Source organism: Mastomys coucha, unplaced genomic scaffold (genome assembly GCF_008632895.1).
Source record: "Mastomys coucha isolate ucsf_1 unplaced genomic scaffold, UCSF_Mcou_1 pScaffold6, whole genome shotgun sequence".
Lineage (NCBI taxonomy): Eukaryota > Metazoa > Chordata > Mammalia > Rodentia > Muridae > Mastomys > Mastomys coucha.
The window spans coordinates 45,829,323-45,855,944 of NW_022196912.1; the positions used below are offsets into that span (position 1 = coordinate 45,829,323).

A 26,622-nucleotide genomic window follows, 5' to 3' on the forward strand; every position below is an offset into this window, starting at 1 on the left:
TTTTTTTTTTTTTTTTTTTTTAAGAGAAATGCTTCCTTGTTTTTTAATGTATGGTTCCAAAATTGTAATGGTTCATGGTTTACATTCTTCTGAAGACTATCTGGTGTCAGAGCATGAGGTGCACAGACAATGACTCTGCTTCCCTAACCTGCTCTGTGGCATGAAGTTCAAAATTTGAGGCGGAAATGGAGGAAGGAGGAAGGAACAAGTGCAAGGGCAGGCAACGGTGAGGGAAAGGAGGTAGATGCATGGTGGGGAGGCAGGACTGAGTCTGTTCAGCTGGATACTGCTCCTGGGCACTAGCAGGGGTTCACATCTGCATCAAGGCAAGTCTATCCATTCAGTGCCCATAGTGTCAGTGAATGGCCAAAGATGGAAACTGTAGATTGTCAACAGTTTTGGTTACATGCCTTTTCATCCACAATGACTAAGAACATGGGAAAACAATAGTCATGTTTTTAAGTGAACAAGATATTCTATATGTCTTGTGGTCCTTTTGTGTGGTAACAACATCACTTTATCGTCAAGGATGATGCATTTGAGAGAAAACCTGTCCAGGGTCACTTAAGTACTTGAACCCAGACCTTGCTGCTCCATACAGTCCTAATGTGGAACCCTGTGTTACATCCAGAGTGCATACCACATATACTTTGCCACATGGACTGACCTGTCCCCATCCCTCAGAGCCTTCATCTGCTTCCCAATAATACATGCAAACAGAGGACCAGTGCGGGCCCCCGGCAAGAACTTTTCAGCCAGGCCTCCCAACCAGACGTCAATGTTGTCAGCATGCTTGTATAAGTCCATTATCTTGTTGACTATGATTCTGTTGGCAATGGCCTTGTTCAGCTCATCTGGTGTCTCCAGGCGTGACAAGCCACAGAACTCTCTCCATTCATTGTAGCCTGTACAAGAAAGACAGTAGTAGGTCTGTCTTTACAGGGACTTAAGTTTCACCAGTCTACCCATGGGTTCTGTTGAACCCTGGAAGCCAGGGTTGCAGAGACACAGCCTTGTCTGCTTGTCCCTGCTGCACAGTGACCCTGCTATTGTGGCATGATAATTCAGTGCTATGGAGTTCAACAGGATAGACCATGTAGCATAGACTTGAAGCTCTTATAAAGAGTGTGTTTTACGGTGAATTGGAATTAGAAACGGTGCCAAGTCAAAACACTTTAGTGGATTTACACTGTGACTGGATCAGTCTTTCCCTACAGAACTATGCTGGCAGGTCACACCATTTTCAGAGCTGAGGGTGTTCCAGAAGGACACTGGACACTGGGAGCTCATGGAGAACAGAAGCACACCAGGACACTCTTCCTCTCTCTCTCCCTCTCCCTCTCCCTCTCCCTCTCCCTCTCCCTCTCTCTCTCTCTCTCTCTCTCTCTCTCTCTCTCTCTCCCTCCCTCCCTCCCTCCCTCCCACACACACACACATACACACACATACAAACATAGACACTTTTACACATACATTCATAAACACAGACACACTCCCTTAGACACACTCACTGACACACTCATACATGTTCACACAGACATACTCTCTCTTATATACACTCACTCAAGACACCATTATGCAATGCACACTCATAAAAACAGACTCTTTTACACATATACATTCACAGACACACACTTTCTCTTATGCACACAGACAGGCACATTCTCTCTTACGCACATATCCTCACACAAGACACATCCTCTCTTATACACTCACTCACACATACACACTCACAGACATACTCAAATGTATACATACACATTCATTCTCTTATACACACACTCACAAACACACTCTCTTACACAGACACACACTCTCTTATATACACTCACACACTCTGTCTTACCCATACATATTACCCGCTCAGACAGACAGACACATACACAGAACACACATATGTACATGCCTATCTTTCCTCGTGTAACTGTCTCAAATACTGCAGATTCTCTACCTGCTTGAGGATGATTTCAGCATTTCTGGAAAAGCCCATCCCCGGCCTCATGGTCCCAGCATCCTCATTGACTCTACAGGTAGTGCTCTGACTTTACTGGGCTGCTTTCTCCACTGGACACATGACATGATCTTACAGGGTGCCTTTGGCCTCATCCTCCTCATCTGGACTTCTTCCAGAAGTCTCTCATCCTCCTGACAGTGATGGGAAATGCCAGCCAGTCGGCTGTGGGACTCTACCCTGAAGCAGTCAGCAGGCAGCACAGTTCCTTGTCATTCCCTTCACCTGTCCATCCTGCCATCAGCATTCTGTCAGAGTCTGCCTTGTGTTATTTCCATTGCCTTCTGCATCTAGACACTCAGCAAGTATCATAAACACACATAGAGAAATGCCCTGAGGACCAGGCTAGGTCTCCACAGGGGTGATGAGGCACTAATGGGATAAAAACTTTGGGGACTCATGGTGAACCCCATGTGTGGATCAGGAAGACTCTGAAGAAATGATCATGTATCTTCTGGATAGTCTGAGAAGGGATGCTGGAGTAACAAGAGCCTTGCTGAACCATTGAATAGGGTGCGGGAACATCTAGCTACGGGGAAAAACACAGAGGAAATGGGTTACAGCAAAGAAAAGCCAAGGTGAGGAAAAATCACCAGCAAGATTTAAAATCTGTGGCTTATGAGTGCTGCCACCTAATGGTATTGATGGTGGCAGTTCCCTTCGTTCTGATTCAGGAGAAGCTGGGGTCTCTTTAATGTAGCTGTGTGTTTGATGTATTTGTTTGTGTGCATGTGTGTGCCTGTGTGTGTGTGTGTGTGTGTCTGTCTGCACTGATATTTGATACAGCCAAGCATCATACCACATTTTCAGAGCCATGGCTCCTGAGCTTCCTGGTCAACAAGACTGCTCTGCCTCAACTCCATGTTTGCTGTGCAGAGCTGGACCTGGTAAATGGTAGCTCATTGGGAAGTCCTCTCTTTGTTCTCCAATTCTAGTTGGGTCACCTCAGTCATGTCTCTCAGGAGCCATCTAGCAAGATGACAGCTTTCTCCTTTCCTGTCTCCTGAGTCCTGACAAGTCCCATAACATTTGACTCCATTACTTTACTGCTTTAGGCCAGACCCTCGCAGATCCCGTAATCTCATGGCAAGCAAAATAAAATCAGTGAATTTGATTTAAATGAAAACATATATTCCCACTGCTAGCTGCAGAGGTGGGGGAATATAGGAGTTACTTCATTAAATATCCACTTGAAGGATCGTTTACTCTCAGGATAATTGAAGCACAAAGAGTGGATGATGAATTGCACTTGAATATTGGGAGAGAGATTTCTCAGGGGCCGTAAGCAGCAGAAATATGCTTCAACAGCTCGGAGAAAGCAAGTGCACTTGGAGCTCAGGGTGAAATATAGAAGGTATGTGGCCTGCCAACACATGCAGAAGGGACCCTTTCAATAACTTCCCAGTATATACATGTTCTCCAGATCCAAGTTGCTACAGACCCTTTGAAGGCTGCAGCGAGGGAAAAATGACTCAGAATGATGACACCAACTGCATTAGACTCTGCATTTAGAGTTTCAGAATGGCAGCATATGTCATGGCACCTGCAAAAGTCAAGCCTTTTCTCATGCATATTCATAGGGCAGGGGACACTGGCCACTGGCCCTGTGAGTGAGCCTCTGGGTTAGGCCAGGCATCAATGTGGTAGTTCTTGGAGAACCCTGGTGCTCCACAGACTTCTGTGGTGCTGACTCCATCAGGGTCTTGGGAGAGACTCTGTAGTTGGATGCCCTTTTGCAGACTGGGACTTGTGCCCATAGAATATAAGGAAACACATCAGAAAAGACATCTCAAACACATAACACAGATAGAGACACAGTGTCTTCTGTGAGTTTGCAGGGGAGGGGATTCAATCTACATGCAACTATGTAGTTAGTTACAGGCTTGATACATACCTATAGTCCCAGTTACTTGGGAGGCTGGGGCAGAAGGATCATGAGTTTGAAGTTAGCCTGAGCTACATAGCACAAACAATAACCAAACAATCAAATAAACAAAGAAAACCTACAAATCTATTCCTTTGAAGCTGGCAGTGCACTAGATATTCCCCTTCATACCAGATACTGACCCTGATAGTTCCTCCTCAGCACACACTGAGATACATCATCTAGAAACCTGACAAACCTGGTAAGCCATGGTCCCGGCCCCTCTGCAGGTTTAATGATGCCAGATCCAAGGTGCCCACATTAGACAACACGAAGAGCTTCTCAGTCAGCTCCTCGTTCATCAGCTGCTCCTGTACTTGCAGTTTAGCTGGTCTTGCCAGGAGGCCTCTCACTATTGGATCCAAACCACCTGAAAGACATCACGTACACGTCAGACAGGCCCCTATGTCCCTGCTGAGAGTTCTGGGGACACAGGATAGATTCTCAGTTATAAAGCATGTTTACTCGTAAATGTCTGTGTACCTTCCCCAAGTTACCATACATGATCCCAAGCTTTCCAGGTTCCTTAGGACACTGCCATTAATAGCAGTCATGTACCAAGGATGCACCTTCAGCACCTCAGGGACTAGACATAAGCAAGGTCACATCACTCAGATTTATCATTATTTACTTCCCAACAGCAGAATGTTTAGAGTCAAAGGAAATACTCACTGGCCTCCACTGCCTGGAGCAGTAAGATGTGGCCTGGTCTGGCAAACTCTCAGTTTCTCATGAACCTTGCTCTATAACACACTGAAGTCTGGGCCATCCTCACAGAAGGCCTCAAAGGAAACAAAGCAGCCATTTCCCAGGTCTTGCCCTCCTTAGCTGCATGAATTACATGTAATAACATGCACAGAGAAGCCAGTTGCTTTGGGTTACCTCCCCCTCTCCCACCCCACCACCACACAATGGCAAATGTATGAGACATTTTGAACTGGGTAGAGTGACTTGGGAAGACCCCAAACCTCTCTCCTCATGCTCTGCATGAAAGCAATGTATGTGATCATCAGTGGAGAGGGCAATGATGTCCGCTGCCATCATCTCTACCCTCCAACCTGTACCTGCACCTACTTTTGAGACAGGTTAGAAATGATCAGAGGGACAGGGAGAACATGGGGGTGGGGTGAGCAGAACGAAAACACAAAACACATGGGGGAACATAAACACAATCCTCAAGAGTAGAACCAGAGAGCTGCAGGGTTTTGTTGTTATTGTTTGCTTGTTTTGTTTTGTTTTTGCTGTTTTCAAATTCCAGCATCTCACATCTCACAGTGCTAGTCTCACCAGAGAACAGGCATAGTGCTTAATGATTAAGAAATGACAGCACCATCTATGAGGCATGGCCACCAGGACACTTTTACTTCTCCGTCTACAAATGCAAAGAGCATGTACTCTACCTGGATAATCTATCCTGAGCAATGGCGAGCTCCAGATGTGAGTCAAGGATTTCTCACGAACATGTCACCTTTTAAAAAACTTAGGACTGGGAGTGGGGGGCAGGGGTGGAGGTATGGCTCCGTCAGTAAAGTGTAATGCGCGGCAAGCACAAGAACTAGAGTTTGTTCCTCAGAACCCAGGATAATAATTGTAGGGTGTGATGGCTGTGGTTGTAATTCTGGTGTTGGGGTGGTAAAGACAGGGATTCCTGTGGCTTGTTGTTCAGCCAGTCTAGCTTACTTGGTGAACTTCAGGCCATTTCAAGACCCTTTCTCAAAGGAAGTGAATTTCTTTCCTAGGGATAACATCTGAGGTTGTTCTTCAGCCTCTATTCATATACACATGCACCTAAACACACAGAAACACACATACACACACATGCACTTCCATACATACGTACATACATACATACATACATATGGGGGAAAGTCTCTGAATACACTTATTCCCATATTGATAAATTAGATAGCTTTAGAATGGAAGGTGAAGGTTCATGCTAGACTACCCTGGTTTGTGCTTAGCTGTAGGATTAAGTCAGGAGGATCGGCATACCTTCCTGGATAAGCCTCCAGGGTCTGAAGAAGACATCATGCAGCTGCAGCCTGGGGAGATCTGCGTGGTCCTGGAAGTCAGTGTTTAGTCGTCTCACCAGTGGATGGACCGTGGCGTGGCCAAAGCGGAAGGCAGCAGTGGAGAAGATGTTGGACACAGTAGGGTTCACAGTGGGGTTATAGCCTTCATAGGGGCCCACATACTGCCTGAAGGCATCGGGACCCAGGATCTTGGGGATATAATCTCTCATGGTGATGATCTATAGAGGGGGAGAGAGATGTTCTCTGAGCAGGAACGGCGTTCGACACAGCCCAGGGATGCCTGTAGGCCAACTGAAGGTTGAAGATTAAGCAATAGGGAGGAATTCTGCCTGGACATCTTTAGGATAGATTATCATAGGATTTGTGAGGCTCCCAAAGGAGGACACAGCCCACAGACTCAGGCAGAAGTATGGGAAAGGACATACCTATCAGGCAAGAGTACAACCCACAGGAATGTGAGAGAGAGGGAGAGAGACACTAGGCTGAGGAGGATGATACATAAATCCAGAGAGCATCTTTTCTGTTCATTGAGGTTATTAGCATTTTTCCTTTTGAGAATAGACCACTGGATGATTAATGTACAGATCAGCTACGATCTTCAGATATGCAGAATTAAACCCTCTATCTACAACTACTGAGCTCATGTTAGGACATACCCAATGATTCACACCTCAAATACTGTAGAACTTTACTAAGGAGAGACATAGAACCAGGGCCCTCACCCACCACAGCATTTTTGTACATGCGAATGGCCAGTTATGGATCTGTGTGCCGCAGCCCCTTTGGGCCTTCTTTGGATGACTTGCCAACCCTCACTTAGATAATATGATCCCTAAAGAAGGCAGCAGGGAAAGACACTTCTGAGATGATCCCTGGGACTCACACCTCCCTAGAAACTCAGTGCATATTCACAAGGCACCTACCCTTGCCAGCACATGCCAGCTGCTAGGCAAGAAGAACGAAGCAACAGGCTGAGTCCCTGTCCCTGTGGCTTATGTTTGGAGAAGGGGAAACACCGAACAAACTGAAACTCATCATTGGCCAAGTCTGGAAGTCATGACCAGGGAGAGAATCATCACAAGACAAGGGGAAGATCGCCAGCTTTGGGGGTGAGGGCTCCTGTTGTCATGGACTGATACCTCACTCTGCACAAAGAAGCCAGTGTCTGGCCTGCTCTCTGAAAACGGCAGGGCTTGGAGGCTCTGATCATGGTAGAAAGCTACTATACAATACTGTTTTGGTTCTACCCTCTTCATAGATACTGATGTGAGGTTCCTACTAAGAGTACCCACAGTGATTAAAACAACAACAAAAGTATCTGTTTATGTATGCACTTTGCACTCAGAGTTTATGATGAGCTTCACTCAGTAAACAAGTTTATCTTGCGCTTTGGACTCCCCACTTGAATATCCCAAGGTAATCCTGCCAGAAACTAAAAAAGCCCATGTTGGTCCTAATGGAAGCTACTGGTAAAGGTAAGTCTGAGGTGACCCTACCCAACACACCCCTGGGGTGCTCACACTGGCCTTGAGGACACATCTTAGGAGCATCCACGTTTTCCTGTCAGTACTGCCCCTGCACTGAGGCACACACCTGGTGCAATGCCCCTACCACCTTGCGTGCCTCCTGGTAGGCAGTGTTGGCGCTCCAGTGGGTGTTGATGACTTTGAAGGCCGCAGCCAGGCGGTTGTGCTCGCGCAGCCACAAGGTGTGCACCGCTGCCAGGGCAGGGACCTCGCTGGCGCGACCATCGCCAGCCAGGAAGCAGGGCGTGCGGGTAGCGCGTGGGGCACCAGGCTCTGGAGCACAGGCAGCTGATGCGAAGGGCAGGTAGGCACGGCCAGCATCTAGGTGGAGTGTGTTGATGCGCAGCAGCCCCGCGGAGCTGCTCCAGTTGCGCAGTTGCTTCTCAATGCCAGGGGAGCTGCCATACACAGTGGAAGCATCAAGGAAGGAGGTCAAGCCATTCATCTGCTGCCTCGGATTGGCTGCAGACAGGTTACCAAAGAGTGCTCCGTGGTCTCCAGTGCCACAGGCGGCTGAGGAGCGGTAGAAAGGCAGGCAAGCAGTGGTCCCTGAGGAGTTTGAGGAAAGCTGTGGCAAAGGGGAGACTGGATGTCACTTCCGGCTTTTGGGTCCTTTTAGAATCTTAAATCATAAAATAAATTTGTGTTGATTAGGTGATAGGCAAGGGGTAATACTTATTGCTGAGTGACAATCCCTGGTTCAGAGCATGCACACACGGCATGGTCTGGGAGTGATGGGACAAGTTGCACACATAAAATGGTATTTTAAACAAGAGTGCATTGAATGTCCATGGAGCATACATATGTAGGAAGCTCTGGGGATGGGAAGGAGATTTCACATTTTATTTCAAGCTTTTCTGTTTAATGTTTGAAAAGTCATATGTCATTTCATAATCAATACGAGTTGAGGGAAATTACCTGTATGGGGAAGCAGGGATTTTGGTTCTCACAGGTCAGCTGGCAATCGACACCTCCCCAGAAGGCTGCTGTGCTGGTGCTCTGTGGTGTGAGAGCAATGTCATGATCGATGTACTGTCCCCACACAGGCAGAAAATCAGAGTACTGGTCATCTTCGGTCACAGCTTCATTTGAAACTTGAATGAGGTGCCTTGTCACCTCCCGTACCTGAGTAAAGAGAACAGCTTGGGGCTGGAGAACAGCTTGGAGCTCAGCTGTTAAAGGCTAGGCTCAGAACCAAAAATATAAGAGAACAGCTTGCAGTGGTATAGTTAGACTGCCCCATGGTCAATAATGGAGACCTTGAGGTCTTAAATTCATGGTGAGGCTCTTGTTCACAGCTCTGGAGAGCACTGGAAAGACCTGTTGCTGTGGCCATAACGGGAAGAGCCAAGATGGAAGACAGACACATCTGGGCTTGGATGCGGAGATTATTCTAGGTTTCCAAGTATATTCAGTGTAATCACATGGGTCTTTAATTTTTGAGAGCCTTCCTGACCATTGTTAGAGAGTTGTGACTGGGGTGGAAGACATGCATAGATTCTATCTTGTAGACTTTGGTGGAGGAGCCATAGAGTAGGCCATGGTTTAGCCTTTAGGAATTAGGAAAGGTAAGGTTTAAGAGATAGTGGTAAAAGCATCTGCCTTGTGTTGCATATGTAAAGCAATGGGCGTAAAGCTCAGCACCCCAACCACAAACAAATGTGCGAAAGTCAAGGAGTGGGATTCTCCCCAAGAACCTCTAAAAGGACACAGTCCTGAGACATCTTGACTTTAGACACTTTAGACTTTGACCTACAGAACTGAAGGTTTAAAATCTGTATTAGTATAGCCACTAAAATTGTATTAATGTTAAAATAAAATCAAGAAATGAAAAATAAAAGAATAGAATCAAAAATTGAAAAGGCTACATGTAAACATACTTAAGTGCTGATTCTTGTAAATGATAATAATATACAAACAAATACATATTTGTAGAATCTCAGCATCAGTATAGAGCACAAAAGAATTCAGGATTTGAACTGGTCCAGTGTAGAACATACAATAGGAAGAGAAACATCTGGTGGGAAATTAAGGGTAGACATGAGTGCTATGCTTTCTCTGTGAACCTTGGTACCCAACTCCACCTGCTGGTCCTTACCAACTACAGAAACAATTGGCTCTCTCACTAAACAGATACCTGAAAAATGCATATGTATGGGGGTGAATCTCCATTGGAGAGCTTTGTGATATAAAGGTGTCTATAGCTGATTGGATCAGCTCCTTACTTCTGGTACAAGCTTCTTCTATGTTGAGCTGAATACCTGCTATCTATCACACATATTGAGAATTCTGTTCTGTAATGTGGCATAGAAACAAATATTGCATTATCCACTCATGTGAAGAGTCAAACTAGGGCCAAAATGAACCATGTTTTGATGACATAGATCAATGGACCCAATGGCAAATGTTGGACCAAAGGACAAGTAGGAAATGAATACATCCCCTTCCCAAAATATGCCTCTGGTAATGAAACAGTGGCTAGCATCTGCACATATATAGTGCGTATGAGCGAATTCATTAATGAATGCATGTCATTGCTGAACTTTGTCTTTCACCTGATGAATAGAAGAATTTATTTAAGAATATTAAAGTGCTTATCAAAAGGAAATGTATAAAATTAGTTGAGAGTGACTTTAAATGTCAGTTGGTCTCCTCGCTGGCTGAGTGTGGCTAACCTTTAGAGCCTCATTCATAGATGTTACACTGCAGGGCAACAACTTTCTAGGGAGTTTGGAAACACAAAGGATGTTTGCATTATAGATCATCCCAGCAATTGCCCATTGCCCTCCAAGGCTGTGGGAAGTGTGTTAGTGTTATGGAAAACCTATTCTTGTCTTGTTGAAGTAGGTTCTAAATGAGTACCAACCGGGGGCAGTGGGAAGCCGTGGTATAAGACATTAGGGTTCCAACCTCTGGGCTGACTGAAGCCATCTTCATAGGCAGGAGGCAGCCATCTTGCTAGGGCCGTGTTGGAGGCTCCCCATCTGGGGTGGTCTCTGTGGAAACAGATGAAGGAATGTGTTTGAGATGGAGGAGAATAAAGAAATATTGAGGTCTCAATACAGTATAACTCACTCAAGATGATACACTCTGGTGGCATTTCTAAGTCTGTAGGTAGGCCTTAGCAGCTGGTCATCTTCTGGATGGATTTCTCTGGGGTATGTGGAAGGAACTGACTTCTAGGACCTTAGACTGTAGCCTTCCTGAGGGGGGATCCTACCTTAAGAAGCTCTGCCTGCTGATAACTGCCTCACACTGCTCTGTCCAGGAGACTCCCTAAGGCTTCTCTCCAAAGTAGGGCACTTGTCCTTCTAGAATGTACTATGGGGGTTCTACTCAGAGAACAGATATTTGGGGCATTCAAAGGGACTATTTGAAATATTGTAATATTTAAACACCTTTAAACAAGAAACATCCAGGGTTCTTGTATTTATCATGATGATGATATTTCTACTAGAAATAAGGTACCTAGGAAAATACCAGAAGTGAATTACTACCTAGAAAAATACCAGAAGTGAGAAGACTACAGAGGAGATATATATTAATATGTGCATTTGAATTAAAAAATAAAATTAAGTCTTTTTCTGAGTTAATTGCTTTGAATTAATAATGAGCCCTATCACCAAGGCTAAAGGGGGGATGCTTTCTGCACTCAAACTGACCTGTGATTTTATTCTTTGGTCAAAGTATAACTAGGCAAAAAGTATAATTAAGGTCCATGTTAAGGTAAATGTGAGTTGATCGATCTTTCCTGATTTCCCAAGCTGTTTCTGAGTATGTCAGGGACAGCACCCCTAAGCCAAAGGGGAAAGAAAGGGTATAGTTAAATACTGGTTGACACATTTTCTCCAGAAGCTGAGAAATTGAAATATTAATGATTGGCTACTAACCCCAATGAAAAGCAGATGCCTTTCAAGTCTTGTTTAAGTAGAACAACCACCTGGATTTTGTTGTTTTATGATAGACCAGTATGCAGTTGGTTTTTGAGATGGTCTCATATAGCCAAGACTGGCTTTGAATTGGCTATGGGTGACCTTGAATTTCTGATCCTCCTGCCTCTACCTCTCCAGTAATAGGATTATAAGCACGTGTTAATCATGTCCATATATAATGGATGTGGTGTTGACACTTGAAGCCAAGGCTTTGTGTATACTAGGCAAGAACACTACACACTGCGCTGTTTCCTTGGCTCCAATAAGTGATTTTAATGAAGGATCATTTGTATGTTCATTGTCTTGTATATCTCAGAAAGAATTTTGAAACTCAGATTCAATTTTCATAATAATCTTCTGTTGGTGACTACAAGTTCACATGTATAGGATTTTCTAACTCCTTTTACTGAAGAGGGAGAAGGTGGTCACTTCTGCCCACCTCTTTCCCCATAACAGGGAACTGTGCTCAGTGACATAATCTGAGTCCTGGAAATTGGAGGGATAGATCAGAAAGGTGCAGAAGGGCAGAGCAGAGTTTCAGAGTTAAAGGTGGGTAGGTGACTACTGTTTCCAGCCTGAGAGGTCAAAAAGAGAGGAGTTTGACATAAAAATACTTGAGATTTTGACATTGAAAATTGTAGCCTTCATTCCTTCCAGGGAAGCCAGTAGGCCGACTCCAGAGCTTCACCTCCCCTCTTGCTCCTCCAGATCCAATGCCCCAGTCTTATCCCGGCTCTGTAGCCAAACCTAACGCCTGCTGCAGTCTCCATTTCCTCTCCGACCCCATCCCCAACAGATCCAGACCATCTTCTCCAACCTCCCTTTCCCCAACTCATGCCAGCATCCAGGCCTCTAAGCCAGCAGGCACTCCCTGAGAATACAGCAGCTAAGCAGGACAGGGAAACATGTAAGGCAATTGAAGAAGACCTTTCCCAACCTCTTCACTTGAAACTCAATCGCCCTCTGCATCTCACTCAGAACTCTGAAACAGAATGCCTGCTGCAGCCTTCCCTGCCCCTGCTCATATCCCCTGTGGACCCCACAGAACTTTCCCTCCTAATCTCCCTCTAGCCACCCATTGCTTTATCTCACTCAATCCCTAAGTCCAGCAGGCTCTCCCTGCTAATTTACAGACCACTCCTGCCAGGAAAACAGGTAGGTTGACTGCCGATCTGACCCCTCTCCTCCCATTCCTGCCGATCAGATCCTCCAGGTTCACCCCCAACTCTATAGCGAATCTGAAGTGACCTCTCTTCACTCTCTACCTCTATCCTAAGGAGGCTAAATAAGTGGATCATGGCAGGACACTTTGCTTTCCTCACCACTGTGAACCCCTTAGGACCCCTAGCCTTAGGACCCACTACTAAACATCAATTCCCAGTTCCCAGAAACACATTTTACCTGGAACCTCCAGTGGCCACACCTACCATGTACACATAAAATTTCCTAGCAGACCACACACAGCCAACACAGTTTCCTAAAATTCAGAGGGAAACCAAGGAACAAAACCCCCACCCAACAAAGACAAGAGCAGGCATCAGCACCTAGAACCATACTTTTCCCAACCTGATGCCTAGACACCAGTGTAAAATACAATCAGTAACTGTCAGAACGGAAAGGCTCTGCCAGAACTCGGCAGCTCTACCATAGCAGCCTCTAATAGCTGAGGTGCAAGTTAAAAAAAAAGAAAAAAGAAAAAATTAAAAACCACCTTTAAAAAGCCTGTATAAGAAAGATAGAGGTTTCTAAAAGTGGAAATAAAGAAATCCAGGAAACACAACAGTGGAAGGAAATAAATGAAATTGTTCAAGACCCGTGAAAAGAAATACAATCAATAAAAACAAAACAAACCCTGAAAACGCCTCAAATTGAGAGAATTTTGGAAATAAAAAACAAATTGAGGAGTTTGAATAGGAACTGCAGAGGCAAGCTTCACCAATGGAACCTAAGAGATGGGAGACAGAACCTCAGGTGTTGAAGATACAACAGAAGAAATCAGTTATATCAATCACAGAAAATGTTAGTGCTAAAAATCCCCTGGCACAAAACATCCAGGAAACCTGGGGCATCCTGAAATGACCAACTAAGAATTGTGGGAAGAAAGGAAAAAAAAGAAACCTAGGTCAAAGGCTCAGAGAATATTTTTAACAAAATCATTGAAGAAAAAAAATTCCTAACCTATAGGAGAAAGTATAAGAAGCATACAGAACACCAAATAGATTGGACCAGAAAAGAAAGTCCCCTTGGCACATAATAATCAGAACATTAAACCTACAGAACAAAGAAAGCCTGGAAAAAGCTGCAAAGAAGAAAGAACAAGTAACACATAAAGCCCGACCTGCGAGAAGAATCCCTGTCTCCTCAGAGAGGACTCTAAAAGCCAGAAGGGCCTGGAGAAATATGCTACAGACTCTAAGGGACCGCAGATGCCAGCCCAGACTAGTGTACTCAACAAAACTTTCAATCATCAGAGGTGGAAAAAATAAGGCATTCCATGGTGAAACCACATTTAAGCAGTAATTTCTCTACAAATGCAGCTCTACAGATTGTGTTTGAAGGAAAACTGCCATGTAGGAAGGTTACCTATGACTTAATGAACCAGTGCTTACTCATTTGGACATTCTGGTAAACTATCAGTTTGCCATTTTGCTCCAAAAAATTTTTTTGTCTCCATACGTTGAGCTTTGGGGTTATAGATGGGCTGCCACATTCATCTGGCATTTATATGGACTCTGTGGATCCAATTGATCCCCTGTGTGGCAAGCAGATTATGAGCTGAGCCCTAGCCCATGTAAGTGATTTTTAAGACCTTTTGGAGTATTTTTCAACGTTGTTTTTTTCCTTATTCTCACTCTTGTGGATAGACTGTGTAACCCTTCCTTTGTCTGAGGCGCTCTGCAGATAAAATGGGGAGCGGTTATGCATTACAAAGAACTGCTTGAAATGACCCTGGAGGGGAAAGGCTTCCTTGCTTACATGCCTGCTGCTTCACCTAGGAACATTCCAGGAGGACTACTTAGTAACAGGCCAGTGCTCCAAGGAGACTTGATGACTTTTGTACATCTGGAGAGATAGCAAGTGGAAAACAATTCTACTATTAATATACTTCGTTGACATCTAGCCCACCAGTTGGCTTAATTTGGAGTAGTGCTTTTAATTAGCAACACGAAGGCAGCCAGCCTTTTTGCACAGATTTGTTACAGTCAGCTGTTCTTTACTGGAGCTCCACAAAGTACAGCTCTCATGGAGGCCTTATTTCACCCACTCAAACTAACGTGTTTACACAACCTTGCTGTGAGTTCTGTTTTTCACCTGTTGGCTTTTATATTTCAAAAGTCCACTAGGAGGTCTTAGGTGCTCAAGAACACTGTTGTGAACACACAGTGTATCCCTGAACCTGTACAGTTGGGGTCGGCTGCTTAACGAGACCCCAGATGGCCATTACTGAATGTCTTTTGTTGGCTCTGGACCACATAAACACTTATGAGCATGTGCTGAAAGAGCCTTCATCCTCCATCCTTAGTGGAATCATTGCATCACCCTGCATTTATCTTCAGCTCTTCCTTTATTAGGCTTGGATTAAAGGCAGCCATTCAAACATGCTGGCAGCAGCATGAACAAAAACAGTTTTGACAGTGATTTTTTTTAGGAGAGTGGTGCCTGTTTTCCCATTAGAGCTCCAGTGACCGGGACTTAGACACAGGCACCAGGTATTGTAGTCACCCCAGTGTTCTACATTCTAACAAGGAAAATGCTCTTATATCTCCAGCTCAACAGGGAAGCTGCTGTGCTGGGAGATAACACTTGGTTTGTTTTTCTGGGCATTTACCCAGCCCCAACACAAAAGAGAAAACAATAGAATAGCCCTGGGTCTTATATAAGATTAGCTTTTCTTCTCACTTCTATAGGCATGCTGTTTTCTCAGCAGTAAGGTAGAATTACATGGAATGAGGAAAGTGGCTACTTTGCATAAGGTAGGCACACACAGAATAGCTCAGCACACCTTAGTAGTCCATGTGGTCCTAGAATGATCGATCCAAGGAGTTCACTGCACCTCTGAAAGCTGGCATAGAGGAGTGAGGAAGCTTGGTTCTTGATCTGGGGGAACTCTAACAAAAGCTGCTTCACTGGAGACAGCTAAACCAACCTGGAGGTAGGCTTGTCATTGCTGTGGTCAGTGAAGCATGTTGGGATTTCTCAGTTGGGAATGTGCTTTTCCATACCTACTACAAATGTGACTTTCTTCAAGAGTTTTAATTTTTTCTCTTCTGGAGCCATTGATACTCATGTCTGAGAGTCTTACAGGACACCAGAACCAACTTCTATTTTCTTTAAGGTTAATGAGTGACTTTGGGGTGCACTGATCTCTCACATAATCCAGAGGAGTTGTTTTGATTTCTAATACTTAGTTTCCACCTTGTTACGTGACATCTTCCTTTTTGAATTTTAAAGTATGATTTAGATTCTGCATGGGCTCATGTTTGTAACAACTATTGTTTGAAGCACCTAAACTATCAATTCATAGATTTCCCCCAAAGGAGATGAGTGTGTTATTTCTCCTAGGAAAGCTTCACAAATTTCATGAATTATGTTAAAACCCAAAAGATAAAAGTAGGGATTAAAGGTGCCAGCGAATATGTGCATTGAGGCATGCATGCAGATTCCCGGAAATCATCAGGCCTCTGCAGAGCATCACACCTGTCGCTAGCTAGTCCTTCTGGAATGGTCTTAATTGAAACTGTTAGTTTTCAGGAATTAGATTATTTTACAATGTGTTTGGAAACCAAACTCAAAGTTTCATTTAACTGTCAGGGAATGACTATAGAAACCTCTATAACAAATTACATTCTATATGCAGATGGAGTTGGGAGTTCTTCTGGAAACAGAAACACAAAAATTAAATTTCTGTTTCAAGAGTCTGTCATTTCCCCTAGGAATTATTTCTATGTCTTTAGACTTGATTAAACAGAAATGTCCCTCAGGAAAGGAGTGAGTATGGATTAGCCTGCTAGCCCTTAGTAGGGTTTGTCTTCTGCAGACCATGGCACATGTCTGTCTTTGAGTAGGAGCCACACTTGTTTGGGCAAAGGTTAGACTCCCCTGAGTCAACTCTGGTGAGGGAGTAGTAAGACCATGAGGGCCTAGGTCATCAGGGCTCACCACAGAATTTCCACAGGCTAAAAGCCTGCTTTAACTGTGAGATGCAGGAATACCCTGAGAACAGTCATTTCACCTGCTTACTGTGGGAACCTTCCAGAATGGCTTTCCTTGGAAAAACATGGTGAGTTACATTGGGATATTTTAAGGCTCTAATCTGGGGGCAAAGGACAAAGAAGTTAGATGTAGAAGAGTCACTTCATGGTGACAGTCATAATAATTATCAGTAGGCTCCAGAAGACACATATGTTTGGTAGGGCAAGTCACATTCTCATCTGTGCCCTTTTCCAGAGGCCTTGGGCATGATCTCACGAGGCTGGGATGCATGCTTTGCCCTGTCCTGTCCTCATCTGTTACCATGCTTATTGGAAGGGTCATACTTGCTCCTCAAGGGCCAAGCTTTGGATCCCAGGCTGTTCTCTGAGAAGCACTACACATATCTGCATCCAGCTGCAGGGGAGGCTCTTGGTCCCACTCTTGAGTATTCCTTCACTTCTTGTAGAGCTTCACATGCCCCCTTTTTCCCACTTTGTTCCTTACGTAGAAGACTGCCTTTGGAGGTAGGTGGGCATCTCTCCTCATTGGATGTCATAGACTATATAGATCAGAGAAAGCCAAACAGCAGCAGGCTCTCATGGACATGGGTTGTTGTTTAATCTATTTCTGTTAGAAGGACTGGTCCCACTTGAACTATCTGGGGTCTCTCATGCCTCTTCTGTGTTCTCGGAGGCACGTTTTTACCACAGTATTTGTAACACGATTTATCTGTTTCAACCAGACAATATGTTTAAGTCTTGATGATAGAGACATGGCTCTGAACCATCTCATGTTTGGGGTCCCTCCACAGTGCCAAGCATGTATGAGCAGGATGTTCCTACATTCTGCTCACCATCTGTACCTGTTCTGCTCTGGCTTTTTCTCTACCCTTCAGTGTGATCCCCCTGATCACTGAAGTACATCAAAGGCTTCAGTATTATTTGGATCTTAGGTAGCTTGCTTTTCTTAGTCTAGAATCTTTCCTGGAGACTGTTTTAAAAACATGAAAGAACATCCATGCTTTCCCACTGGTAGGTTCTTAAACCCAGCCAACATGGGGTTGAGTATAGGAAGCAGATATGGTTCTATAAATCCAGGGTGTCAAAAACAGTCATCACTTCATTAGGGCTTCATGAATAAAGCTGAAGTCTCCTGGTTTTATTATGTATGACAGTTTATTAGGCACCATCATACAGGGAAGGCTCACTAATAAGATGACAGGAAGAGTGAGAGAAAAAGCTTACATGAGTGGATAATACACATCCAGGTCTGAGAAACAGTTCTGGAAGGCAACTGTGGGATCAAAGGGCTGAGAATTTATCCATCTTCTTAAGTTTCAGGATCTCTCTAAGCAGTCAGTTCTAAGTCTCTAACATCTACTCACAGGGAAGTTGCCTGAGGGTGGGCCAAGCCTTTGTGCCTTAGAATTCCTGCACTTGGTACAGTTTTCAGTTCCTTTGGATATAGGTTTGTGGTATAAGCTCCTTATTAAGTAGCACTTAAGGGCTGTATTTTAAGGGAAGGAAACAGTGTCCAGGGACAGAAATTGCTCCTGCAACCAAGTTGCGATAACCAAAGCAGCTCTGCCAAGAGAATGGTTGATGCTCAGTGGAGTTTCAGTTGGGAGGAAGAGGGAGGGAGCGATGGCAGTAGGGCAGTCACCTGGTGTTTTTGGTGTTTTCTAGGGGCCAACAGCAATCAGATCAGCAAGAACCTACTGACAATCAAACTTAGACTCCCAAGAAAGCTGTGTTTACAGGTGATGGTGAGTAGGGAAAGAGCTCTGCTTTGCCCATCCCTCACAGCCTCCTGACCCTAACTCCTTGAACGGAAAAAGCCAGTGTCCAGGTGGCTATTCTTTGCTAGTATGATCCACACTGGCTTCTAGCATATGACTGAGGTATTTGTTTCTGTTGGATGCTATCTGTTTTCCTAGTAGGGTTACAACCTCTGGGATCAGTTGTAAACCTCTCTTCTCATAATTATCAGAGTTCATCAATAAACTCTCATGTGTATAAGGCTCCTTGGCTCAGGATAAGGTACTAATATAATTCAGTATGTAAACAATAATGATTTAAATACACTGAACATCATTTATGCAGACACACACAAAGCTCTCCTTAGTGCTCACTACAAATGCCACAGAAATTACCAAGTGAGGAACCTACAGGTAAGATGATGGATTAGATGGTTAGTGTTGATCATCAACCTGATAGAATTTAGCATCATCTGGTAGATTTCTGTGCATGCCTATATTGATATGGGAAGATGTGTCTTAATTGTGTGTAAGACTATTCCTTTGGTGGGGGATCCTAGACTATATAAAGTGGAGAAAGCCAGCCAAGGAGCAACAACTGTTTAGTGTTTTCTTTCATGACCAAGGGTACATTGTGAGCAAGCAGCTGCTTCATGATCCTGTCCCACTGACTTCTCTACAATGATATAACCCAGATATGTACGCCAGAATAAACCCCCTCTCTCTCTTCAGTTTTTGTCAGTGTATTTTACCATCACAGCAGGAAAAGAAACTAAGATAACCTTAGTGTGACCCACAGAAGAAAATAGCCAGAATAATAAGCAGTAGTCACTATTCTAACAAGATCTGAAAAATGAGGGGATATACTGGGTGAAATCTCCAGGGAGAAGATCATGAAGTTCTTGCCAAGGCTAGTGGGAATTCCAGAGAGATCCCTCATATATACACAGTGGGAACTCTGGGCCAGAGAAAGACAGACAAGGCTTTAGAACACCACCAGGGGTTGGATATATAGCAGAGAGACACACAACCAGTTCTGGAGATAGAGGCTGATGTGTGCCTAAAGCCAAGGAATCTGGAGGGAATGGCCCAGGAAGGAAGCATCCTGCTATTGTATGGGTAAGTGGTAACCTGGGAGCTGAGAGGCACACCACTGAATTCGGTGTAGATGTGCCAAAATCAAGACAAGAGAGGTAGATTGATCTGAAGCTACATGGTGATTGCAGAAGCAGACTCTGATAGGGGTAGGCAGAATCCTGATAAGAGGAACCTGCCCAGCTGAAAAGGTAAGCAATAGTGTGAAGTATAGTCACATTATACCTTGGACATAGAAAATCAAGGCAGGGAAGCAAGATCATCTAGTACATTTGGAAACTACCTAACACCAATCCACTCTGATGGTTGGAAGAACCTAAGAAAGAGCTGGAATCTACTGGCAGCTGAGCAGAAAGAGCCCCAAAAGAGATTTGTCAGAGTGTACGAAGAGTCTTCCTTGAGGGGCTTGCTTCCCACAGATAGTGTCCCTTACCCATACTCACTCCACATACTTCTTGGATGCTCATTTAACTTCACCCAGCCTTAATATGCAGCACTTGTATAGAATCAAGGCAGGGCTATGCACCCCTGAGGATATGAGTACAAGATTGGGAGAGAGTAAATGGAAGGGTTAAAATGGAGAAATAAGAAGGAGGTAGTGAAAGCATTGATATAACTGTCTGACTGGACTAGGCAGGATGCCCCCCAAGAATTGACTGAGCTAGGATCTTGCTTTGAAGCTCGGTGAGGACAAGAGGTGTAAATTAATAAGAATTAAGCTTATCCCCATCTAGCTTCAAATGAATGCGACCCAAACTATGATTTATTTATTAGGTTCTGTGTAATTACTTGGGGATTACCCCAATCTAATTCTCTTAACACTAGTCTGGCTCCTTTCCCAACTGTGCTCCCCAAATATTTGCTGTTTGCATCTTCCTGGGTTATTTCTGCTCCAGCAGTCTGGTGTCCTGGGGAGGCATTTCACTTGGGCACGGGCTGCTAGTCCATCATGACTAATGGAGATCTCCTGTGCTCCCAGTCTTCCCCCTTCTGGACTCCTTCTCTTTCTTTCTCCTTTTTCCTTCTCCTAGTGGTCCCAATGTGCAACTCCGAGCCCAATGATTCAAACTCTACCTTTCTCGATTTCCCGCAGTAATTTGGCTGCTGCCAGTTTTGCTTAACCAATAGTTTTAAATTGGGGAGCAAGTGTTGTACAACAAAGGCTTATGTATATAGGAAATTGCTCCATCTTGGGCAACCAGATATTTGGGTACAGAATTTAGCATATGAATACAAGCAGCACCAGACCAACTCCTAAAAAAGAGGAAGGGGGTGTTATGATGATTTAGGTCTAACTTAGGGCACATACATAAAGGGAAGTAAGAGCTACATGCCAAAAGGGCTAATGCCTTGTGGCAAATGATCAAATTCTTCCTTTAGTCAGGTTGGTGGGAGGAAGCAGACAGTTCTGGTACCATACTAGAGACAGGTAGGAGATTTGGAGAAATCAAAGATGCTAAGTACCTGGCTTGAGATATTAGGTGATGGTAATCCATTCTGGGATTTGAGAAAGTAAGAGTGACACAGAACAAAAAAACCCTCTCCTCTGCCACCTCTATGTGGAATATAGCACAGCATGAGAGTATCAATGGCAGATAGTTGGAGTGTGAGATAATGGGACACACAGAGGGGTGAATGGTCACAGTTGATGGATCTAGAGCCCACTTGACAGTGGCTTATGGTCATGATCACATCTTGAGAGGCTCGTGATGATTGGAAGCTCTTCCCATAGTACCTGTTGTTGCATGCCCCCGTGATGGGCCGGTACTTATTTGCCAGGCAGTTGTCAGGACATTTCGGTGGCAGCATGAAAGGCAAGCATCCTGACAGGTTGGCAACTGTGGCCAGAATGTCTGCTGACAGGGCATCTGCATGATAAGACAGACCAGTATTGAAGTTAGTTCCAGTTAGTTGTTCTTCCCAGCCCCATGCTCCCGGAAATAAGACCCAGACTCAAAATCTATTTACAAATACCTTGGCCATATAGCTAGGCTCTTCTCTGACTAGAATGAATTTAAAATATCTCATGTATTTTAACCTACATTCTGCCATGTGGCTGGTTATCTATGCTCAGGTACCACCTGTCCGTCTCCTCATATCTCCCTGGACTGATTTTCCTGTGCTTGGCTTTATCCTGGAATCTTTACCTTCTGAATGTCCCACTTCCCATTTCCGGCCTATGCCATAGGCCATGACTTTTTAATTGACAGTTGATACATCCATACAGTATGTAAGATATTCTCTCTACAGACCGGACTTTGTATGACATCTGTACCAGATAAAGTATCTTTCCAACAGTTGTATCAGCCACAGTCTCAACATCTAAGTCAGGGCTTCCTGTACAGCTTCAGTCACTGCTCTGAGAAAACCTGCCATCTCCCTCTTTGTCATATGCTTCTTCAGTCGATCCCCTTAACTATCTTCATTGCTAGGAGTGTGTGTGTGTGTGTGTGTGTGTGTGTGTGTGTGTGTGTGTGTGTGGTTGTTTACTTTTTTGCTTCACAATGATTTTGAAAAGCAACCTAACAGCCATTTGGCTCCAGGAAGACAAGACAGCAGGCTACTCCTCAAAGTTGTTTCCCATCTCATGGGACACATCAATGCGACCAACCTGTTATATCTGTACAAGACATTCCCATCTCACAGTTACCAGGAGAGCACTAAGACACGATGTGCATCCTCCCATAGGAACCCACCTTGGTTGAGCTTGCTAATAGCATTCATTCCTTCTGCTATAAAAAGCCTTTATTTTTTTTCTCCTATTGATTTCTCTAGGTTAGCACCTCTGAATGCAGTCTCTTTTGTTTATATTTACTGTTTTTCTTCCCAGTTCTGTCACTGTTTATGCTATTCAACAAATCAAGGTTAAGGAAACTCAAAGATGACCCTATAAAACTGTGATGAATGTATACTAATGAAATTGAGATTCTCACTAGAAAACACAACCAACAGGAATGCATCCTATTTTCAGATAAAAGAGAAATGGAGCAAACCTCTCAACAGTGAGTTCTCCACACCTATCCTTACTGAGCAGCCTGACAATGGTTCAGCTATGAGCTCCTTATTTTCTGGAGCACAGCAAATCAAGTCCCGTAAAGAGACTCACGTGACTGAACTGAATCAGCAAGCCAATGTTCAGGAATAACTTGGTGCCTCTACCCAGTGCACTTACTGTTTGTTTATGCAGGTGTGGCAGAAAGTGTATTTGGATTGGCTTACCTTCTTTATATCTCAAATGTTCCAGAGTGTCTAAGTCTATAATGTAAATAATTTTAACATATCTTTCAGAGTATTTTACATTATCAGTTTCACATTATAACCTTACATTATCAACTTCACATCATGGCCTGACTTCACAATGTGTTCTCCCTGGGCTGAGAGCCCTATGACACGGAAGCAGGAGCCAGTAGACTCCCATTCTCAGCACAGGTCACCCTACCATCACTTCTACCACTGTCTGAGTTGATGCCACCACTGGATAGGGACCAATGTACTTAGAAAGGTCTTTCAACTATGTGGTCTGAAATGAAACCTTTTTCAGAGTGACTTTATGCTTGCTGTACAAGTTGAACTCTAGCTATTCAGTGTAGGATCTGAGGATTGTGATTAATACTGGTTTAAAATGAGTACATCTCATCAGACAAAGCAGCGCCAGATTAATTTAAGGGATTGAATAGCTCACAACACAGCACTGAAAATAAATCAATAGAAAGCTTATTTCTGAGTGTGGCACCATAAAAATTATGGTACAACTTTGGGCTGTATCCACTTTCGCTTCAGCATCTCAGGTCCACAGAGGCTTTGATCTGGCTTCTGCTTTCTTCAAATGTACTCTACTGTGGCTACAATGTGAACTGCCAGAAACTGCGGACTTGTCTCCTTTTTGAAAAGCCCATGGGTTGTTACGTTCTTTGGGTAACAGACTAAGTCAGAATGTCATGGTTGCAAACTGGGAAGATGAGGCCCCTGTCTAGTCCTCTGCTTGCTGCAACAAGACACAACCTGAATGAATGTCTCCCCAGAAAGCCCTTATGAGTGAATGTGCTCCCCATGTTTCACTAGGTGGGAAGGCTACAGTAAAATTCCCAATGTATTTTAGAACATAAATTAGAGCATGTTTAGCTGTTTCTCCAAATAGGATTTGAATAAGAGAGAAACTGTATTTCCCAGAATAAAAAAAAACCCAAAAAACAAAAAAACTAAAAACAAAACAAAAAAAATAAAAAACTGTGAATAGATTTAAGCAGAGGCAGAGGCTTGCAGCTGCTTACCCGTGGAGAACCGTGACTGTTCATGTTTCATGACTTGTATTGATGTTTCCATGATCTCTGCTGCTCGGGAAATAGCCCCACTGGTGGACTCTGGCAGCTTAAAGAAAGAGAGAAGCTGGGCTGGAGAAAGGACTTCCCTTTTCTTGAGGTTTCTAGAGCATAAGGAATCATAAAAGTTAAATGGGAATCCGTTTGCAAATGTACTTGATGAACAAGCATGAAAGTACTGATATATGATCTCCAGAAAGATCTGGGCGTAGTGATAAGTTCCTGTAAGCCCAGTGCTGTGGAGATAGAGACAGGTAGAGTTCTTGTGTACCTTCCAGCATATCCTTACTGGTGAGCCCCAGGTTCCAATGAGAGATCAAGTCTCAAAATACAAGATATATTATATGGTTCTTGAAGTTGATTTCTGGCCTCTTCATGCATTTGCATATGAGTCTGCAAACACACATTTCTCCCATCCAGCCTCCTCCTATTACTAACACATACACCACATATACATACACACACAGCAAATCAACGGAACATTTATTGAGTGACTGCATATACCAGACAATGAACTGTAGGCCACACAAAGGAAAAGTCTAGATAGTTCTGAGCCTCAGAAATGTGGGACTCAGTAAAAAGGATAGAGCACAACTAGAGAGTAGCAAGATTGGGTGTGGAAGAATATGGGCAATATTTTCTCTTAAAAATATCCATATCTCAATTATCTTGAATCTTTTTAACAGTTTTTTGGTTGTCACCATAACCTGGGCCAGGTGATCACTGCAGGGCAGAGTCTCAGTTGGAATAGAGAGGATCACTCAATCCTCCAGATTTTGACTTCTGAGGATCTGAGGCCAAGCAGAGCCCTGAAACTGTCACAAATGTCCCTTTCCTGCTATAAACTCTCCCAGATGGACCCAGGTTTACATCACTGTGACTTTGGGGCAAGCAGCCCTCTTCTCAGTTTTGTCATACTGTGAATTAATGGAATGCTGTATTTTCCATGTCTTAGTAATAGCCTAAAATACATGATGCTCTCTGAGCAGTCGTGTTTCAGGTGCTTCACTGCAGGGATGTCATACTGGAGCCTGAAAACGTGATGAGATCCTGCTTGCTCTTACCACAGAACAACATAAGTTACTTCAGGTGATGAACAGTGTCTGTTGTAATCCTTTCTATGTCTGTGTGTCTATCCAGACAGCACACTGCACACCCCAAGATATATAATACAAAGGAAACTTAATAACCTCAAGACATAAATATCATAATTAAGACAATTTCGTAGATGAGGAAGTTAACACTTAGCTCATGTAAGTTGTATAGCTTTGGCAAGGTAGGCATGAGTGACAGCAATGAGGTTGAGATACAAACACACTTAATTCACACAGATTAGAAATGAGTGACTCAGTTCACCAATGTTCGTGATATGAAGTGTGACATATTAAATACCCATATTCTTTACATGCCCATATATCAGTAAAAGATCCAATGACATCCTGGGCCTTGAGGAGATGGGTTATTCCAATTGTTAACTACAACATGAATTGATCAAAGCTTCATGGGAATTGGCAGAGAGCAGGAGACCCCAGTTCAGAGGTGCAGGTCATTGTTCCTCGCCACTAGCAGGGCTATATCTTCCTGAAGTGCCAATGGTAGACAGATAGAAGCGTGGCCTGTAAGATATATTTCTTTAAAGGACATTTGGGCAGAGGATGTTGCTAGCAGGGACAATGAGATGTTTTAATGTTTGTATTGTGAGCACTCCTTCTGTACATAGGCAAATATTTGGGTGCAGGGTGATTTGTCGTCCTACTTAGTGGTTAATGAACTCTCCCTTGCTTCTCTCGCTGCCTTGAGGAATAAGCCTATCAGTTTAACAGCCTGAATACTCCACGGATACCTTACCAATGTCTGCTAATCACCTGAGCTCCTCAAAGTGGTCCATCCCAGGCTGTTTACTGCCACGACCCTCGCTGAACATTTTCTATCTCATTAGAGGGGCACATATCCTATCTCATTAGACTAGCACTGGGCCAAGGCCACAATGGGTCCAAGACACAAGCCTTGATGTCTGTGATTGGTGCTAGTATCGAGGAGGGGTTACGAGTAGCCAGGAGCCTGACTGCCAAGGAAGCAGCTGAACACTTTGAGAGCAGCTCAGCAGGAAGAAGAAATCAGAAGGAAAGATGAAAAGGTGATGAGCCAGTAGAGAGCTGAGAAAAAGGGCAGGCAAGCTGTAAGATGTCAGAGAAGAGAACCTGTAGGCTCTGGCTGCTGGAATATTCTCACGGAGCTGTCAATTCCTTAGAGTCAAGGGTCTCAAACTCTAGGCTGAGGGCTGTAATACTAGTCCCTGCCAAAAGCTAACTGTCTAAAACTCCAGGACTGGTAGGGACATTTGTAGGGCTTAGGGCCCTAATACCTGAGATGCACAGGGACTGTAACACTAAAGGGTGACACTTATTGTTGCTTCTACAAGTTTACAACTGTTGCTCACTGCTGCCAAACAGAGAAATGAAAGCCACTAGAGATCACATCTGAAGAGTATCTTGGATATCCAGGAGTCCTATCTGGATACAGCAAATGAACCCTTAGCTGGCTGACCAGTGATGCCAATACCCTGCCCCTGGAGACTGGCTGTCCTGGTGCCTAGACCCCTGGACTGGACATTCTAGTCCTCAGAGCTTGTTGATGATAGTGGACATTACCATGGATCAGTGCCCATATCTTCCTCTGGCTTGTTCTCTTAGCTATCATGCAGCTCCTCAAGAGGACTGGCCGTTCCTGCTGGTAACCTCCTTTCCATAGGCAGCCTGCCCTCTGCTTTGATCTTAGGGGATTGGTGAGGTGTTTATCGATTACTCAGTCAGCTGTCCATCTGCTGCTCTCC

The 26,622-nt window shown here is 44.1% G+C and overlaps 1 protein-coding gene across 1 annotated transcript in view; it reads right to left on the bottom strand.

The window, feature by feature from the left end:
- The window catches only part of Tpo (thyroid peroxidase), a 54,366-nt gene that overhangs the window by 17,353 nt on the left and 10,391 nt on the right, over window positions 1–26,622 (bottom strand). The window contains exons 3-10 of the mRNA XM_031357709.1: window positions 23,742–23,893; window positions 21,206–21,338; window positions 10,361–10,490; window positions 8,413–8,619; window positions 7,562–8,062; window positions 5,928–6,186; window positions 4,135–4,305; window positions 668–905 (exon numbers count right to left, since the gene is read on the bottom strand). Of these exons, the coding sequence (XP_031213569.1) occupies window positions 668–905; window positions 4,135–4,305; window positions 5,928–6,186; window positions 7,562–8,062; window positions 8,413–8,619; window positions 10,361–10,490; window positions 21,206–21,338; window positions 23,742–23,893 (1,791 nt within the window). The remainder of the gene's footprint in view (window positions 1–667; window positions 906–4,134; window positions 4,306–5,927; window positions 6,187–7,561; window positions 8,063–8,412; window positions 8,620–10,360; window positions 10,491–21,205; window positions 21,339–23,741; window positions 23,894–26,622) is intronic.